Source organism: Parasteatoda tepidariorum, chromosome 10, assembly GCF_043381705.1.
Source record: "Parasteatoda tepidariorum isolate YZ-2023 chromosome 10, CAS_Ptep_4.0, whole genome shotgun sequence".
NCBI classification, from domain to species: Eukaryota; Metazoa; Arthropoda; class Arachnida; order Araneae; family Theridiidae; genus Parasteatoda; species Parasteatoda tepidariorum.
Window position 1 is genome coordinate 58,400,625 of NC_092213.1, and position 19,722 is coordinate 58,420,346.

Sequence of the window (19,722 nt, forward strand, 5' to 3'; positions counted from 1 at the left end):
TATATATATATATATGTATGTATAACTGATAACAAAAAATTTTTTAACGTCTTAAAAAGTTTATTTTCTTTAAAAATTTACTAAAAATCAAAGAGATCTTTTTAATATAGTCTACATACTCGTATATTTGAAATCACTGTGTGTAATAATATATTTTTTAAAGATTAAGTCCTTGATGTTCTCTTACATTTATACCTAAAAGGAAAATATCTCTGGAAAATCTAACCTAATACTTTTATTCTATTTTCCTTTCTAATTGTGTCAACATATAAATAATAATAACGAGTTGGCAGATAATTGCAAAGTATAACACAAATGCGTGAAATCGATAAAAGCTTTTTAAGCTAATTAGATTTCGGTCGAAGATCTTAGCACTTCAGAGATTATTTTTATTGATTATCATTAATTAATAAGTGTATAACATTACAATAGAATAAAAATACGTTGTTTTCCTAAGTGATTAGATTGTTTTATTGTTAGCAATATCGATTAACAAATTTACAAAGAATATTATAAGAGACCACTGTAAAACTGTACACAAGTTGAACTGATATAAGTTAGTTGTGTGTTTCATATCAACTGCTTCTCGAGTTCAAAAATTAACGATGCGCATTACAAAAAAAAACTTTTTTAGCAAATTTTAGTCCAAATTACTCATAAAAAACTATTCCAACTATTTATAACTTTATTCGAAAACATCTAAATTGAATTTAAATGAGACTACATTCCAGCTAGTTAAATTGTGATCAACAAAATTGTTTTGTAGCATTTCTGAATTTGAAAATCATTTAAGCTAAATTAAAATAATTCCGGCTGATTAAATTGAAAGCAAAAAAAAAAATGTGGAACTATGTCGTTAAAAAAATGTCGTTAAAATAATTAAAGTATTTCTTTCCAAACAACAAAGTTCAAATCTAACGAACTTTCCAAAAGTTAAAAAACGTATTATCTTCGCGATAGTTTTGATTTTGATGTTTCATTCAATATTCATTGGATTTTACATTTTCAACACAGTCGATTTCAACATGGATGATTTTATACGTCTTTTTATTTTCGAAATTCAAGTCTCAAGAGCATTTAAAATAGCACTTGTTGCAGTATTTAACATCAATTTCGAAATGCCATTCTTAGTGGCCAATGTATTTGTTTTGTATTACTGCACAGTGTGCTGGATTTTGCGTGAAATTCTCATTTGCTACGGGGATATGCTTCAAAAAGAAAAGAACATCACTAACCTGCTGCCTAACCATGCTTCTATAGCCAAACTTGTGTCAGATGTGGATGATACATTTAGTTATGTTGTCTTTTTGTACATAGCTATAAATTTAACATCAGCATTTGATGAAATTCACGAACCTTTTCAAGAAAAAATGACGACGAACCTTGGCACTCTTATATCCACTTTTCGCTTTGTTATTGGGATGATTGTACTCATCGTATTTGCGTCATTGGTGTCGAATGCTGCAGATTATGTTAATAGCATTGTTGATTATAGAGGTAGTTCTTTACCTGTACATGATCAGGCTCTTGTTTTGCGCGTTACCACGCGCAACGTTTACCTAACGGTATGGAAAATTACACCTATGAGACGAAGCTTAGCAATAAGCATTATTGGGTCCCTGATAACTTATGGGGTGCTTATAAAACCTTATGGTGAAACCTAATTATGTTGATTAAAATACAACCTAATTTTAGCAAGAAAATGTCATTGAGTTTCAGGACAGCGAAAATTATTAACTTGTTTTTTTACGCTTTAAGAAGCTTGCTAATGACTATATTATAGTAGAAGATTCTGATTATCAATCGTATATCATTAGTTCATTGTGTTATTGGAATGAATGTACTCATCATTTTTGCATCATTTATCTCGAATTCATAAGATTATATTCATGGACGCGAACTCATCACTCGTCAGTTCGCCGTTTGACGATAAAATTATTTAAGACTGGCTAATATTTATCACCTTTTTTTTTAAAAAAAAAATCCATTATATACTTAACTATGTACGCTTTGATTATAGTGCATCAGTGTAGCGAACCATGAAAGCTTTATAAAGCGACGGTAGAACAAAAATTGCTTACATACTAATGCAAAAATGATTAACAATAAGCAATGCTGAGTCACCCTTATTCTACGCATGAAACCATGCTCTTCGAAACATTAAAGTCATTAAATCTTAACCTTATTTTTATTTAATATAATTATTATTTCAATAAATATGCTCCGATTATTAGGTTTTTATATTCTTTCATGCTTTCCGCTGCTCTTCATACTACCTATAGTAACGTTTTAAAAATCTGTTTAAAATTCAGGAATGCAAAATAGTGATGAGAAAAATTATAATCCTGATAGTATCTTTAGATCTGAAGTTTCATTTCCTGGCTTAGAGCCGGCCACAATGATCATCTACTGCGCAAGCACAAAACGTAGATTTTCACAGATCTAGCTAAGAACGCTATAGAGATGTTTAAGCTGACGTCACTTCACTTACCTGCTCACTGGAAACCCATCAATCATCAATCAGTTAAAGATGCAACTGGTAGGAATATCTTTCTAATGGGATAAGAATACGAATATTCCAATAGGAATAGTGCAAATGGAAATTGATTGAATGATGGTTTAACATTGATCTAGTTCAGCCTCAGAATTGGACATCTCCGCACACTGAAGTCGTCATTCACTGCAAACCCACCCTTAGTTGATTGTAGAGAAAGCTTTTCCCCTTTCCATAACCTGACTCTTATTTTACGAGTTACCTCAACTGATATTTATCGAATCGGAATAGAATATCACACCTACGGAACAAAGGTTAGTAATAAGTATCTTATCAGGCCCTTGCTAATTTATGGAATACTCATAAAGCCTGATCATGAGGTTTGCTCAATTAAAAATTTAAATTTGAGTACTAAAGTAAAATTAAAACTCTGTATTTTGAAAAGTATTAACTAATTCTTATTGATGTTTTTTAAAACATTGTTTTTGATTGCATTATATTACACTTTAAGTAAAATTTACTATGAGGTTCATTTACAGGAATTATTTATTTACAGGAAAGGGGTAAGATTGAATGTAGAGTTTAATGGTACAAGTGCTGGAAGGGGTTATATTGGACCAAACTTAACTATTGTATTGCCTCAATACTATTATAGGGATAACTTTTCGAAACTTGTTTATATGAATTCAAAAATTTTTTGATCTATACCTCTTATAGATAGATGTTTTTATGATGGCTGGCAATAATTGCCAGAAATTCAAAACAATTATTACATTTTTATTTTGCCAGTCTCTTAAAATACCATTATTTGACTACCATGCATTCATTTGCATATTCAATCTATTTATATATAATGACGGTTAAAATCATTTGAAATTAAATTTTCAAATTCAATATTTTTGAAAAAAAATTATACCACATTAAATTAAACATTGGTAAAATAAAATCTTATGGGATGAAAATAAAATCCAACTGAAAAATATAATCTATATGAAAATATAAGCTTATGGAAATTCTTAAATAAGCAAACAAGTATGATGTATCCAATTTAATCAGTATTCATGATATTCAATATCGATGATATCAATTTGTAGTAAAATATCGCAAATACTACAGAAAGTAAACCACATTTATGTTTGTTAAATTAGTATTTGCGGTATAAAAATACGTTGAAAGTCTCTTTTATTTAGTAATATATAATTGTAATTTATATTTCTCTAACATTTAATGTTTTATTTAAATACTTTACAACAAAAAAATTATGTAGCCATTATATTCATAATTTCGTAAAACTGCTAAGAAAAACATTTATTTTAAGTGGTTTCCTTTTTGCTTGAATTTTTTTAATTATAAATAATTTATTTCAATAATGTTTGAAAAATTATATAAAAACTAAAATACTATTTATAAATCTTAGATATTTGTCTCGTAACTGTTTTTCTTAAACATGTAAAAAGTACTGATTTCTAAAGCTAATTACACCTATTTTTATTCAAATAAAAATACAAAGTCTTACAATGTCTTAATAAAATACAATATCTTATAAGAAAAGTAAATAATTCAATTATTTTAAATACATTCTTACAATAATTAATAAAAGTGTTTATACTAATAAACTGAAATACTTAATTAAATACGAAGTAAATAATTAAAAAAAAGTTTTAAATATAATCTTACTATGACTTACAAAAGAAATTAGCAAACAAAAGTATTAAATAAATATATAAAGGTGTATAATGACTTTATATATTCTGAATATATTCTTATAATGATTAGTAAAAGTTATTATACTATGTTCGTAATTAATTAACACATTCACTCTTAGCCGAATACAGGTGGTTATGCTTTGTCTAACATTGAAAGTGGTATATAATAAAGATAAAATCAAAGTTAAATTTTTCTACTTCAGCAACCTTTTTAATTTTAAAAATTTAGTAAAAGTTTTTTACAATAAACAATCTGTTATTGTCTTGAGAAAATTTCATATTTTCTGTAAAAATATTTGAATGATGATGTAAGTCTTGCTACTACTTGATATGTTTAATCGACACAAACTGATAAGAAGAATTTCGTCTCGCGTTGGCACGGGATCGGCAGTGAAAAAGTAAAAATATTTTGGAAATATTTTTACAAGTATTTCATAAAAATTTCCTCTTTCAACAAGAAAGTTTTTATAACCAATTTTTAACATTTTAGTTGTAATTAGCTTTTTTCTTTCTACTTTATTTTGGCGATGTTATTGACTCGTTGAATAATATGGCAACTTCTGATTGATTCTTCATTCGGTACTTTACACCACTTTCCCCAAAATTATCGGCGAAGTTCTGGGCGATATTGGAATTCTTGTTTGGCTGTGAAAAAGCAAACAGGTTCTCCTTATTTTTTCTTTCCCTTATCTGAACACCACAGTATATTTATCTGAACACCACAGTATTAACAGGCTGAAAACGAAAAGAAACGGGAAGTTGGCGAGGGGGAAAAAAAAGCTTACTTTATACTGCATTTTAGAAAAGCCCAAGAGAATAGCATCTTTCTAAGGCTCCGCATCCACTTATGTAAATTTACGGTAAAGCAAAATCCACCGAAGGTTACCGTTGCCAATATTACTTCACCATCATAAACCTGCTACGTTGACTTCGAAGAACAACCTTAAAATGGCTATGTACTATGCATACATAAGCAAAAAAAAAATCCTAGAGCTGGTCTTTTCTTTTTAGATATTTTCCCCTTTTGCCCAGCTTGGCGTATTAAGAAAGATTGGTTTGTTATAGAGGTAACTTACGAAAACAAGGCTGATATCTGTATTTCTTCAGCCAGTGGCGAAGCTATAGCTCTAAATCACTTGAGGTTAAGCTTTGTAGAAAAAATGTATCTATAAGAAAATAATAGAACACACCATTTTTCACGTTATTTACTTCGAAATTGTTGATTTTCAATACATTGAGGCTTAGGTTGAGAGATGATTAAAAATTTGACGACAAATCTCTAAATATCTTTATTAATTTAGTATAAATTTTGATGCATTATAAGAAAGCTCTGAAAAATAATTACAATAATTGAAAATTTCGATTACCTTTAAAAATGGCTATGTATTATGTTTTCTAGGGAAAAAACTTAAATTTGTCTTTGTAGATAGATATTTTTTTTTGCCCATTTGCAAAATGGGTCTTGGTTTGGATTTGATGTTGTCCACGCACTTTTCTGAACTGTGTTAAAGAGTAATAGTAAACAGTGCGCATGCGTCGTCATTGCGTGCGTTGCTATGGCGACCGCTGCTGTTTTTCTTTTTCTTTTGACTAGCGGGCATTTTTAATGCATTTACATAATAATAATTTAAAGTATTTTTATATTATTTTTATTATTAACATATAATTACTGGTTTGACGGTGATTTTAATATAAATATGATTGCTAAAGAAGGAAAAGTATTTTGCGACGTCTTGAAACATGTACATAGGCGGGATATGAAAATCAATCCGACGAAAAACACCAATTGAGACAGTTTTTGCAACCCATGATTTGAAATGTTGTGGTTTTTAACGGAGTCAATCCAGAAAGAAAAAGCATCTGACCAATGGGTAACCAGTGATTGTAATAAGGAGGTCACAACTTTTTGTTGATTTTTTTTATTTATTTATGTCTAGTTTTTTTTTTCTTTTTTTTTTCAAGTTTTTTTTTTTCACTTTTTAATTTCATTAAATTTTTTTTCTCCATTTTTTCTTTCTTTTTTCAATTCTTTTTCTTTTTGACCAACTTCGTGCGATAAAATAAGATTGGTTTGTTGTAGAGGTAGTTTTCGAAAACAAGGGTGGTATCTGTAATTCTCCAGCCAGTGGCAAAGCAATTACTCTATACCATAAAAAATAAAATGGATCACGCTGTTTTTCACGTTATCTACATCAAAATTATTATTTATCAGAAAGCTCTAATGGAAAAATAATTACAATAACTAAAAACTTTTTCTTTTTGACCAACTTCGTGCAATAAAGTAAAATTGGTTTGTTGTAGAGGTAGTTTTCGAAAACAAAGGTGGTATCTGTAATTCTCCAGCCAGTGGCAAAGCAATTACTCTATACCATAAAAGAAAAATAATGGATCACGCTGTTTTTCACGTTATCTACATCAAAATTATTATTTATCAGAAAGCTCTAATGGAAAAATAATTACAATAACTAAAAACGTTTTCTTTTTGACCAACTTCGTGCAATAAAATTTGATTGGTTTGTTGTAGAGGTAGTTTTCGAAAATAAGGGTGGTATCTGTAATTCTCCAGCCAGTGGCAAAGCAATTACTCTATACCATAAAAAAAAATAATGGATCACGCTGTTTTTCACGTTATCTACATCAAAATTATTATTTATCAGAAAGCTCTAATGGAAAAATAATTACAATAACTAAAAATTTCGATTAACTTCAAAATTGCTACGTATTAGGTTTACATAAGCAAAGGAATCATATTACGTCTATTGTTAAGCTTAATTCATATTTATTACACAAAGTGAACTTCTTCACTTGAAAACCCGCGTTATTCGTCATATGAAACAGTGTGGTATAATAGCTGTAGTACATAAAACATTTCTCTATTTTCTTATTAAATTATTCACCATCAATTTCAAAACAGAAACTTTGTAATTTTTTTCTTCTAAATTGTATTAGTGCAAACAAATGAATATAAAAATGGCAATTATATCTGTTAACAGAATTATAGTTTGTTGTTATTGAAGGTAAAAGATAAAATGCAAGATAGAGCCACCACTTTAGATAATGCAGAAAGTTGCATAAAGTGATTAAACTGGATCTCACTTCCGTCAGTTTCGTTGCTAACTTGCACTTAGACCTATCGCCAAGAGATTTATAGATGGCCATAAAAGCAGGTTTTAAACATGCTTCAAATCGTTAACTAAGGTTTCCATAAAAGCCACAACACTTTACCCAAGCCATTATTTTGGAGTTCAGTGGAACCGTGAGTCATGCACGTACTTCATTTCGCTGTTACTTTTAACAATCTACAATTCAACATCGAAAAACGAACGAAAGCTTTTGTGACTTGAATAAAGGTGTTACTTTCTTTACAATTTAAGAGCGTTGTTGATCTGTCACTTTCAAACCGGTAAACCTGTTTATTTCTTTCATTAAAATTCGTTTTATTGGCACTAGTTACCAAACCTTAAAGATTGTGATTGATTGAGAAAAAAAATGTAAATTTTTATAGGTCAGATTTATTTATTCATAGATCGTAATTTTGACCTGAACCAGAAAACGTTCAATCTCCAATTCAGCAACCCCAGTGGTATAATTTGTTATGAGAACATGGAGGTTATTGTATTTGTGATAAACTTTAAAAATTGTGATTGATTGAAAAAAATTTTTTACATTTTTATAGGGCAGATTTATTCATTCATAGATCGTAATTTTGACCTGAACCAGGGAACGATCAATCTCCAATTCAGCAACCCCAGTGGTATAATTTGTTATGGGAACATGGAGGTTATTGTATTTGTGATAAACTTTAAAAATTGTGATTGATTGAAAACAAAATTTTACATTTTTATAGGGCAGATTTATTCATTCATAGATCGTAATTTTGACCTGAACCAGAGAACGATCAATCTCCAATTCAGCAAGCCCAGTGGTATAATTTGTTATGGGAACATGGATGTTATTGTAGTTGTGATACTACTTATATGTGTTTTCGACCCGAGAGATTTTACTTGCACCAGTCACCATTCACTACACGGGGAATCTTCGACCAGCTCGATTCGAACTCCCTTTCTCACGAGCATGAATCCAACGTCCTTCCAAACCAAAGCTAACCCTGCCGCTATGAGGGAAATAAAAGTCGAGCATCACTGGCTACGGTTAGTGTGCGGGTGGGTGACCACTTGGATCAGTCTGCGTAGGGGCCGAGGGTGTGCGGTATTGGTCCTCGTTGAACTGTTCTACCGTAAAGAGCTTGATTTCGCGTGCAGGTCGTTGGGCTACTGAAGAGGGGGTGTCATACCCTCTGCAGGGGATCAAAATTGTAATGGCATATCTTCGAATCATCTTCAGGGATGTTTCCCAGACCGTTGCCTATAGCCTATTGTGCAGCTCTAGTGCGACGTAAATGAACTACAGCAACTATGAAGGGAATAAAACAAAAAATATTATTTATTTACTTAAATAAATTCTCCGTGAATTAACTTAAGAGGACGCTTTACTGCGAGAGAAACTTTACATCTCAAATTCTGTTTCACATCCATAACTAATTTTAAATATAATAAAACTGAGTTCGGACGAAACTAAAGTAAGCTATAAAGTTTCAAATGCTGAAAAAGGAATTTCAAAATACAAACAAATAGTTGGAAGAGACTTCTCCCATTGCGTTCTTTTAAGTTATCCTCTCATAGTTTGTCTTCATTTTGATGTTTTGAACTATTCTGTTCAGTATTTGAAGCTTCATAGCCCATGAGTTCAGTCGAGAGAGTGATTAAAAGTTTGGGTCTCTTAACACCTTGACATACGAAGACGTCTGGGAGACGTCATTTCTCTCTTATGTCAAAACAATAATTGACGTGTCTCAGACGTCTTCAACACAGAGATACCAACTTTCCCCGGACAGCGAATAAATATTTTAAAATGGTAGTTTATCAATTGGGATTCTTGGTTTAATAAATTCAATTTAGAAGATTTTTATCCACCACTATTTCTAAATAATTCGTAGGTTTATATAATTCACCACTTTTTAATAGTTATGTCATGCTATACCTTTTACAAAGCAAGCAAAACTAGTCAAATATTTGCAAAATTTAGTTTGTAGTTATTTACCGTTTTTTTTTTTTTTTTTAATTATTTTGCCGTGAAATAAATAGTATTTCTAGACACATTACTATGGTGTTGAATGATACGTCAAAGGGTTAAAGTTAATTTCACTTCTTGAGTTTTTGATCTTCGATCCTAACGTGGTACTCGTGTGTCCCATTTACATGTGTTCTAACACATCGTAAAACTTTTTAGGTGTTTGCTTAATAGTGTAAGTATACAAGTTGTTTTCATTACAATTGTTAAGAAAAATATATTTTTACGTAAAAAAGTTTGACACGCCTACAATAATTTGACATTAATAGTACACAGCGTAATATTTCTTAGAAGTGAAAATACAAAATTACAAAGAATATAATACCGCGTCTAAACTCTTTGTAATTATGAATTCGCAAAATCACAAAAAAATAATAAATTTCAAGGACATTGTATAATTCTGTGAAATGGCACTTTATTTGTACGAACTTGATGCATTTTTCTTTAAACCAAATGTAATTTATAAATAAAATACCAACATTTCGGTTAGAACTTTGTTAATAGTCTTAAAAATATTAAACTACTTTTATTTTTAATTCTTCTCATATTATCTGAACCGAAACACTACTGCATAATTTAAATCAAATTAAGCAACTGCAAAAACTAGCCAAAAAGCTGTTAATTAACGTGATTCTATTAAAGTTCCCTAAGCCAGTCAGTGAAAAGGGAAAAAATCCTCATTCTTTAGATTAAGATGAAGAGAATGCGATTAATTAAGTGGCGAAGGAAACTCAGCAAAGTATTTGGGGAATTTATTTCCTTTTTTTTTGTTTCCCAAGTGAACAACTCCCTTCGAGAAATTCTTTCGCACGTTCCAAAATTCCAAGATTTTGGAATACGTGCTCGTCTGTGCGACAAACCACTATAATTTTTACAAAAAGAACTTTATTTATGGACGATTGGCGATCTGTTTACGGCAGATCGAGTTTCGAAAGTAATAAAACGTTGATCAATAGCTCATTCTTTTCTGCCTTTGTGTGTTGTTGTTAAATATGAGGAATTTTACTGCAAATTGTAGCAATACATAGTGAATACCTCAAGTTTGATATACTATTTCATAACGAAAAAATATTGCACTTGTATTAGAGAACAAGATAAAAAAATCTCTTGAGAGTTCTTACTTTGGTGTTTGCTCAAAATGCGTGTTTCAGAAAATGGATACAGCTTAAAAGTGTACTTTAGATATGGATATAGTGCAAAACGCGGTTTAAGAAAATTGAGAGCTCAAAATGTGTGTGTAAGGAAATCGATACAGTTCAAAAAGCATGTGTAAGAAATGGACAGAGCTCAAAAAGTGCGTTTAGGAAAATTGACAGGGCTCAAAAAGCGTGTTTAAGGAAATGGACACAGCTGAAATTGCGGGTTTAGGAAAATGGGTATGGCTTAAAATGCGCGTTAAAGGAAATGCACGTAGTATTTGATTCTGTTTTTCGAATTCTACTTTATGAAATTTTTATTTTTTAAAAAGTAAACTAATGGATCGAAATAAATTCATGATGTCGCCCATTTGCCTAAATCACATAGAGCATTTCTCAAATTAGTCTATTTCGAAAAGATTTTTGAAGTTAACAGTTAGTTAACAAGGTTGTCACGGGTCTTATAAATTTATAGTAGTGATATTAAATTGATGTGGCGAGAATTTATATTTTTGAAAATCCTTCATCGTTTAATGAATGCAAAGACATTGAGGAAAATCTCACATCTGTAATATGCCAAGCCACCCCGACATCAAAGTCCCCCAATTTGACCCCAAAATGATTATTCTTCTTATCGTTTAAAAAAGCAAGTACAAAATTAATCGTTTAGTTTTTAAATTTGAGTTGAAAACTGAAAAAGGCGAGTTTTGAGCTCTATCCATTTTCTTAACACGCTTTTTGAGGTGTGTCCAAAATAAAAAGCTTACCGACGAGCTTACATTTACAAATTGAATATAAATTCATCATATGAATTGCATATATTTTAAAACATTCGATTTTGATAAAAAAATTCTCGTTTGTCGCATGTTTTTATCAACCTGTACTAATGAAAATGCTATGATTGCATTGGCATTGATTAAGAACTATGATTCTTTTCACTACATTATGCGCAACGCAAATGTTATGCATTTTTACAATCCGAGGCTGAGTTTTTAGCGATTCTAAAAACCAAATATCACCCGAAAATAAATTTAAAAAAAAATTTAAATATCTTTTATTATATCAAGCTTTATTCTACGATTTGAAAAGTTATGCGATGAGCAAAGTCCCCCCATCGCGCTAAAGGAATCCCAAATATCTTAGAATATGAATGATAAATACTATTAATTTCATTATCACTGACAATATTTATACTTACTATAAATAATTATAAATACCTACTTATTAATTACATTTGGAGTAATTTCGAGATTTTTAAGTAAGAGGTGTGTTTGCTGTTGGTTAACTACGTTATAGTATGCATGACTATGTTAACAATTATAAGTATAAGCTATGTATTTTTCACACTTTCAGCATTCATGGTTTCTTTTTTCAATCTTACAATATGTAACATACATATGTATGTAATATTATATCGCAGTAAAATATTATATAGCCCGGGTGCCATAAAAAAAAATTTAAATCTTATTAGAATGCTGCGATTTGGAACTGTTTGGGAACATCTAGATACATTGCTTTTCATTAAAATGAAAAAAGTTTGAAGGTTACAATAGGAGTCATGTAGTAACTTAAAGTTGCTGTAACTGAAATAGTTTTCGTTGTATTTCAGGTCAGCCATGATAATACTTGGTATACCGGCGAACACCTAATGAAGATGGTCCTGAAGGGCTCTCCAAACCAAGCTGACAACTTACCTGAATACGAAATGCTGGCAAACGGCAATGCAGGCAAGAAGGAAGACTCTAAAAAAACCATGGTTAGAATTCAGGAGAACCCTTTGGCAGAGGTGACAGTTGAAAAATCCCCACTTCCACAGACCGAAATGGTGCAGCTGAAAATAGAAAAGGGAAGAACACGATGTGTGTCTCGTTCTAGGCACAGATTCAGGACAACTTTTGAACTAGTTCTGAGTTTGACCACACTTCTTTTAGGTTTATTGTGTTGTATACTCTTCTACATGATCTTCCTACAGGCTGAGCAACCTAGTAAGTGCATTTTTTTATCTCTTTGGTAAGAAATGATTTGAAGTTTTTACCACAAATACACCATCCCATTGGGTAACATAAGCTTACATTTATGAAGATAATCCTTTATACATTTTTAGAAAAATTAGATCAACGTCAAACATTTATGCAGTACAAATTTGATATTAAAAGTTTAAATTGAACTACATTTCTCTTCATTTCATGTTAAATCTCAATATGAAGGTTCACAATCAAGGTTAACATGTATGACTATAGAATTCAATTTATCTCCATATTAAGATTGCAGCAAGTTTGAATGATATTTATCTTCAACATTTCTAACAGTGTCGTATTCAAAACACAATACACAGTTTTGAATACTACACAAGTGTAGTATTCAAAAATTAGAACATATGACAAACTTTCCTCTTTCCCCACTATTACAGCATACCTGCCAACTTTTACGCATTTGACGTAAAAATTTATTTCTATATTTAAAGTGGTAGTAAAATGTATGTTTCCTATATATTTCTTGCATTTATAAACTTAATTTATAAATTTTTTGACTACCACTATTTTTTAAAAATTAAGCTTATATAATAAGATGTAATACTGCTCTTCCGCCTCTGAGTTTTCGCTCGCCACTCTACCCATCTTTCCATTGTCAACATTACAGGGGCCCACGGGCTCAAGCTCATATGAAAGAGTCAATTGTCCGCTTCGAGGACAGGCACTCTGTAAGAAGCACCAGTTCAAGTTCCGTTGTACTCCGCATTAGCTTATTCAAAATACAACGAATGTTTCTGCCTAAAATTGTAATTTAAATTCCATATTACTACCACTGGGGAAAATCACCCTCGAAAGGAGTAAAAGTTGGCAGGTATGTACAGCGCCATCTGAACAGGCAGTAGATGCTCAGACTTTGAACAGAATAGACCCTTCTTTTTTCTCCTTCTCATAGTTATTCAAGTTTATGTTTGTCCGCGTGCTATTTGTAATTAATAAAATATTTGGCACTAAGCTTTCCTTTATTTAAACCCCGACATCTAGCTATGGTCACAAACAGTAGTATATAGGGTGTTTCCACGGTGTCGTGCATGTGCTCTATGAAATTAGTTATATTTCTCAAAAAGAAATTTGTTGACATGTATTTATGCCTGAAATATTTTAGTATGGAATTTAAATGCACCAATAGAACTTTATAAAAATCCTTTATAAAATTACGCCCTATTACCTGAAATTTATAATTTTCATACACATGGAAAAAAAATTCGTAGTGATAGTATTGCATTTCGAACTCATGGTATTGTGAACTATGGTAGCTTATGGAAAGTTATAAAAAATTGGTGATAACATTTTCATCAAAGCTAGCGGAAAAGTATCATTTTCGCTACAATTTTAATTTTGAAAACAGATAATATTACCACGTTTTCGATACTAACAACATAATAAATTCGATCTAAACTAGACTTTTCTTTTTGATTAATTCCCAGAAAGTAATTCCCAGTCCTCCAAATGGCGTTTTTTGAAAATGTATTTAATGGAAAAAGTTTCTCTATTTTTTTTTATTTTTAATGGGAAGTTAGAAAGGCCGGAACAGCCTGGTCGGTAGGGCGCTGGGCTCATGTCCAAGAGTTCCTGGGTTCGATCCCCGTCGGCTGAAAACTCCCCGTGTAGTAAATGGTGACTGATGCACGTTAAATCTGTCGAGTCTCAAAGTCCTCCATTTTCCCGTAACAAATCAATACCTCTGGGGGTACTGATCCAGAAATTTCCTTGTCTTCTGAATTGGTTCAAAATTACAAGGCTACGGAGTTGAACATTAGTAGTAGTAAAACCAAAAATTGGGTCGGCTGTTCAACGACGGATATAAAAAATAAAATAAAATGAGAAGTTAGAACTAAATTCATCAGAAGTTATTTCTGTTAGAAACTTTTTCGGATGTTTCGAAAAATGAATTTCTTGAACATGAAATGGATTTTCAATCTATAGACATATTGGAAGAAAATTCTGCCAGAAAAGTTTCGTCGTCTGTGTTCAAATCTAATTGAAGATATGCCTTTCTGGGCATTGCTTCCTTTCGTGTTTATTTATCTCATTGATTCAGGCTTTTCATGTTCACAACGTTCAAAGCAATTTGTGTTCGAAATTTTTTGCACTTTATCATGTGTCCAAAAATTATAAAAGGAAAAAAGAGTGGCTAAATACACATTAACATTCATAATTTTATTTTGTTTAAACTTTGCCGCGCAGCTCAGGAACACATTTTTTTTTCAATTGTTTCTGACTGTCATTTAAAATTGAGAGTCAATCGCGTGTCTGGAAGAGAAAATAATCACATTTTGTCAGTTTTTTAATGAAAACTGTCGATGATAACAAAAAAAAACAATTGATATGTTATCTGAAATGTCACATTTTATTTAGATAAATTACTCGAATAAACTCATTACGCTTATGATGTTCCTTTTTTTAATAAATTAAAATGTGCAGGACCACGAAAGTTTTCGTGATCTTTGTTCCAAATTCGATTATATTCAAGGATTCTTGAGCTAACTAACGTTTAAGATACATAGCCAGTTGCATGTTCGAGGCCTTTAACCTCTCCATCATGTGTTACTTCGTCTTGCAGTAGTGAATTAAGAGAAAAGATTGTCTTACATAATCCTACAATTGATGCAAGAACGCAATTGATTAAAAGACAAAATTATCATTGAATACGAATAGGAATTAGTTTTTTAGAAAAAGTGGTAATTAACAGATCCACTAAAAGAGATAATTGTTTGGAGGACAACTATAGCCATCATTTGTGGCAACGTGTTAAACAATTAGTGAGGAAAAATATTTTTCCCCAAATTTTCCATGTTTTGTTGCTTATGTTTCAAAACATTTTAAGAAAAAATACAAGTTTAAATGAAGATAGTGCGTATATATATATATATATACGCACTATCTTCATTTGCTGAGTAAGATTGCAGAATGAGTATCTAGTAATAATGGAAAAGGGGTATGAGTCAAATAAGTTGAAAACGACTGCTCTGGTACCTCCTAATCTTATATTTTCAGTTGGAATAGAATTCCGGGCCACAGATGTTTGTAAGTGAGCGTAATGTTTTTGATTTTTTTTCAACCGAAATGGATAAGTTTTCTAATCTTTGACTACTGATTCTGGCCAAACCGTTATATCACATTTAATGTTTACCAGTAACATTAATGCTTTTTAAATTTGATACGATTCAAATTGCACGAACGATACACTCTTTCTATGTTTTACGGCAAAAACTGAAAAAGTTTCCAAAATGTCGCATTTTTTATCCATCAAAAGTTTTCCTCACAATATCAGAAACCCTAGCGAGTTCATATTATTCTTATTTGAGATTCCTTAAGCGAAATGGCTTTCTGAAAATTAATCAAAAGCATGACTTTTTTTCTGTTTAATTTGATTGAGCATCCTTAGAAGTCTGTTTAATTCCTCTTTTTCAAAATACTTAATAAACTTCACTTTCTAATTTATTTTGAATTATACATTTCTTTAAAAGAACTTAAATCTCAATATAGGTTCACATATATAATTTCAATTTATCAGAGCTTCTTTAGATTAAAAGACAAATTATAGACATTGCATTATATTTAGTATTTTTTACACTTACATACAATATCCACTTTTCCAATACTGTTTACACCTAATAACTAATAACGTGTTTAGAAACTATATTTTAAAGCTTGAATAAGAGATTTTATAAAAATATATCCAATCTCTAATTTGTCTTTAATTTAATTCTCTTTGCCCATTAATGCTTAAAAGAAACTATTATAAAAATGAAACAAAAGCTCATGTAATTTTCAGAAGAAAAAAAACACTAGGAAAAAAAACTATTTAAACACTTCAGAATAATTTTTAAAAATAAAAAATGTTATTAATGATTTAGAGAAGGCAAGAAAAGACAACATAAAAACCTATTTACTTTTTAAAATCTGTTAAAATGGATTTTTTTTTAAACTTTTCTCTATTCTTGCTGGAAGATTTATTTTAACGAAATAGCTTACCAGTCATACATTTAAACAAACAATTCTTTTATGTAGGTTATAGGGAAATAAAAAAACAAGGTAGGAAAATAACCTATACGTGACACACAAATTATTCTAAAACTAAGTTACTTCTTTTTACAAAATATTTTGGAAATCATTCCTTGTGCACATACTTCAATATTCACTTTAATAGTTTAAAAGTAAAAAATTACACAGAAAAATGTACACGCAATTTTTAAGCAAGTTATTATTGAAAATATTGTTGGTGACATGCCGGGAAAGTAAGATATTAGGTATCCGTGACAGTTACAGTAAATTGACGTTTTTGGTGAGAATCACCCATACATTACTTATAAATTTTGTCATGGACAGCATATATTAAAGAGTTCGGCTGATAAGGTGGTCGTTTTTTTTTTATTATTCTCAATCCAAACTCAAAAGTAGAGTTTCGCAATGTTTGGAAAAAAATTTCATTAATTAATTTTATTAATATAATTGCAAGAAAACTTATCTTTAATATTATATTTATTTATATTGCAAAAATGCCAATTTCTAAAGTTGTAATACGAATTTAATATAACAGTGCAACACCAACTGGCAGATAAAGAATTTATACTCACTTGTGGAGTAATAGATTCAAAAAATTTTCTAGAAAGATTCTACATTTTATTTTAAAACAAAAAATGACTCATTATGAGCTTTACATTCCGAATAAAAGTTTTAGAGAGTTTTACACCTTTTAACATTCATCCGTTACATTCAAAACTTTTCCTAGAAAGATACTAAATTTAATTTAAAATAAAAATATAACTTATTATGAACCTTACTTTCCGAACAAAAGGTGATTTTTACACTTTTTGACATCCAGTTGTTGCATTCAAGACTTTTCCTAGAAAGATACTAAATTTTATTTAAAAACAAAAAATAACTCATTATGAACCTTAATTTTCGAACAAAAGGTGAGTTTTACACCTTTTAACATTCATCTATTACATTCAAAATTTTTCCTAGAAAGATACTAAATTTTATTTAAAGGAAAAATATGACTTATTATGAACCTTACTTTCCGAACAAAAGGTGAGTTTAACACCTATTAACGTCCAATTGTTACATTCAATATTTTTCCTAGAAAGATACTACATTTTATTTAAAAACAAAAAATAACTCATTATGAGTTTAACTTCCCAAACAAAAAGTGAGTTTTACACCTTTTGACATTCATCCGCTATATTCAAAACTTTTCCTAGGAAGATACTAAATTTTATTTAAAAGAAAATTATAACTCATTATGAACTTTACTTTCGGAACAAAAAGTGAGTTTTCACCTTTTGACTTTCATTCGTTATATTCAAGACATTTCCTATTACATTTTATTTAAAAACAAAAAATAACTATTTATGGAACCGTACTTTCCGTACAAAACGCGAGTTATGTACTGTACCTGTCAAAAGGTGTAAACCTTTTGACGGGAAAACGATTGAGCCATCGCTGATAAATATCCTCATACCAACCAGAAATGTAAAAGTATTACACTTAATTCAGAGAACAATTCATTATTAATGCATATGCCTTTAAGTTTGATTTTAACTTCAATCTCTGAGTTACATAAAATGAATTTTTCTAAAAGATTCCTTTAATCACAAAATAGCATGTTTCACAGTTATTATCTCAATGTACCATGATCCTCTTTTCTTCCGGAAATGTAAAAAGATAATTCGTCGTGATAGTATGACAATTCTATTTGTTTAAGTCGAAAAGATCTACATTTAGACTGAAGTAATCACTCGTTTATATCTTTCTTTTTCCCTTCTTCAGACAGTTCTTTATTCCCGAGCAATTGCCGAATTCAATGGAATTAGAGATAGAGAGTCATTATTGGAGACATAAACTAGGAAAAGCCTTAATTTCCGCCAGACGAATTGATCAAGAACGTTCACAACGTACCCACTATTATTTTGGGGGAAAATCTTAGATGTTGGCTTCGTAGATTCGCTACCGGCGAGTTTGATTACCAGCCTTTTCGACCACCAAGGCTATTTGGATTAAATGAAAAGAGGTAATGACGATCCCTGGGCGTGGTAGTATTATGGGATTGGCATAATTTGGCGATAAATATTTCAGAATCTTTATCTTACAAGTAATTTCGAAGATGATACTTAAAAATTTAGCGAATATTTTCAGAGTTAATGGAAATGATTTTATGTACTCTGATTTTCAAAAATTAATCTACATTTTCTTAAATTTTGCAGAGATAAGCCTATTTGAGTTTAAGATCCTAAAAAAAGCCATAGAGCTGCAATACAAATAGAACAAGCCCACTGTTATATTTCCCCTACTATCTTCTTTCCAAACAAAAGAGGCGTTATGTGATATTTGAAATGAGTCCTCTTTTCTGGCAGATTCGTGCATTTACAGGCAATGTAGGAAAGTTAAAAGTAAAATAGCGGATCATTTTTCGACAATAAGACTTTGATGGATTAAAAATTCTTTTAGAATTCCAATTTATAATTATGTTTAAAACTGTAAAATATTGTTTACATTTTTACAAAAATAAGAAAATTTTAATTTGACCTAACCTAAAGATTGAGAGGTAACCAAATATTGTTGTGCATAGTTTTTGATGGAAAACAATGTTTTCTTGTAGATTCTGGAAGGCTGAAATGTTAGATTTCAATATAGTTTTCATAGCTGATACTTTTAATTAGAAACTTCAAGTTAGGAACTTAAGAACTAGAATTTGTTATCTTTGCTTTCAAAAAGTTTAAAATTTGCGTTCTCCCTTTCCCGAAAATTCTAGATACATTGGGAGAGACAAGATTACAAAACAACAAGCGTGCAGCGTTTGTCCATTCTCCCAAGTTACATCCCTATGGGGGAGTGGGGTTTCGTTACTTTGCAGGTTTAGAGAGGTAAATATGCATCGTAATCCCATCACTGATGTTTTATTTTAAAATAAAAAAACCATTGCCCATCACACACTTGCCCCGTATTGCTTACTGTTTTTTTTTTAGTTTCAGAGCCATTGGCCGGTATTCCCTACAAGTGTCCACTGTTCTTTACTCTGGTGTGTTTAAGAGTACGGACCATTGCGCGATATTCCCTACACTGAATTTTTTTTCGAATCTAAATTGTACGTTTCTTCCGGGCAAAAAATAAATAGTCCAAATAACGGAGGAAAATGAATGAATAGAAAAATAAAATTATTACGTCAAACTCGAAGCGTCAAAATGCGTAAAGGTAATATTTTATTTTCGATTTCCAAATTT

General features: G+C 30.5%; 1 protein-coding gene across 2 annotated transcripts in view; it reads left to right on the forward strand.

Annotated features, from left to right (window-relative positions):
- Window positions 1-19,722, forward strand: part of LOC107454885 (neprilysin-1) — a 224,754-nt gene that overhangs the window by 171,331 nt on the left and 33,701 nt on the right. For both annotated transcript variants that reach the window (XM_043044755.2, XM_043044756.2), the window contains exon 2: window positions 12,076-12,451. In XM_043044755.2, the coding sequence (XP_042900689.1) occupies window positions 12,115-12,451 (337 nt within the window). In that variant the 5' untranslated portion in view covers window positions 12,076-12,114. The remainder of the gene's footprint in view (window positions 1-12,075; window positions 12,452-19,722) is intronic.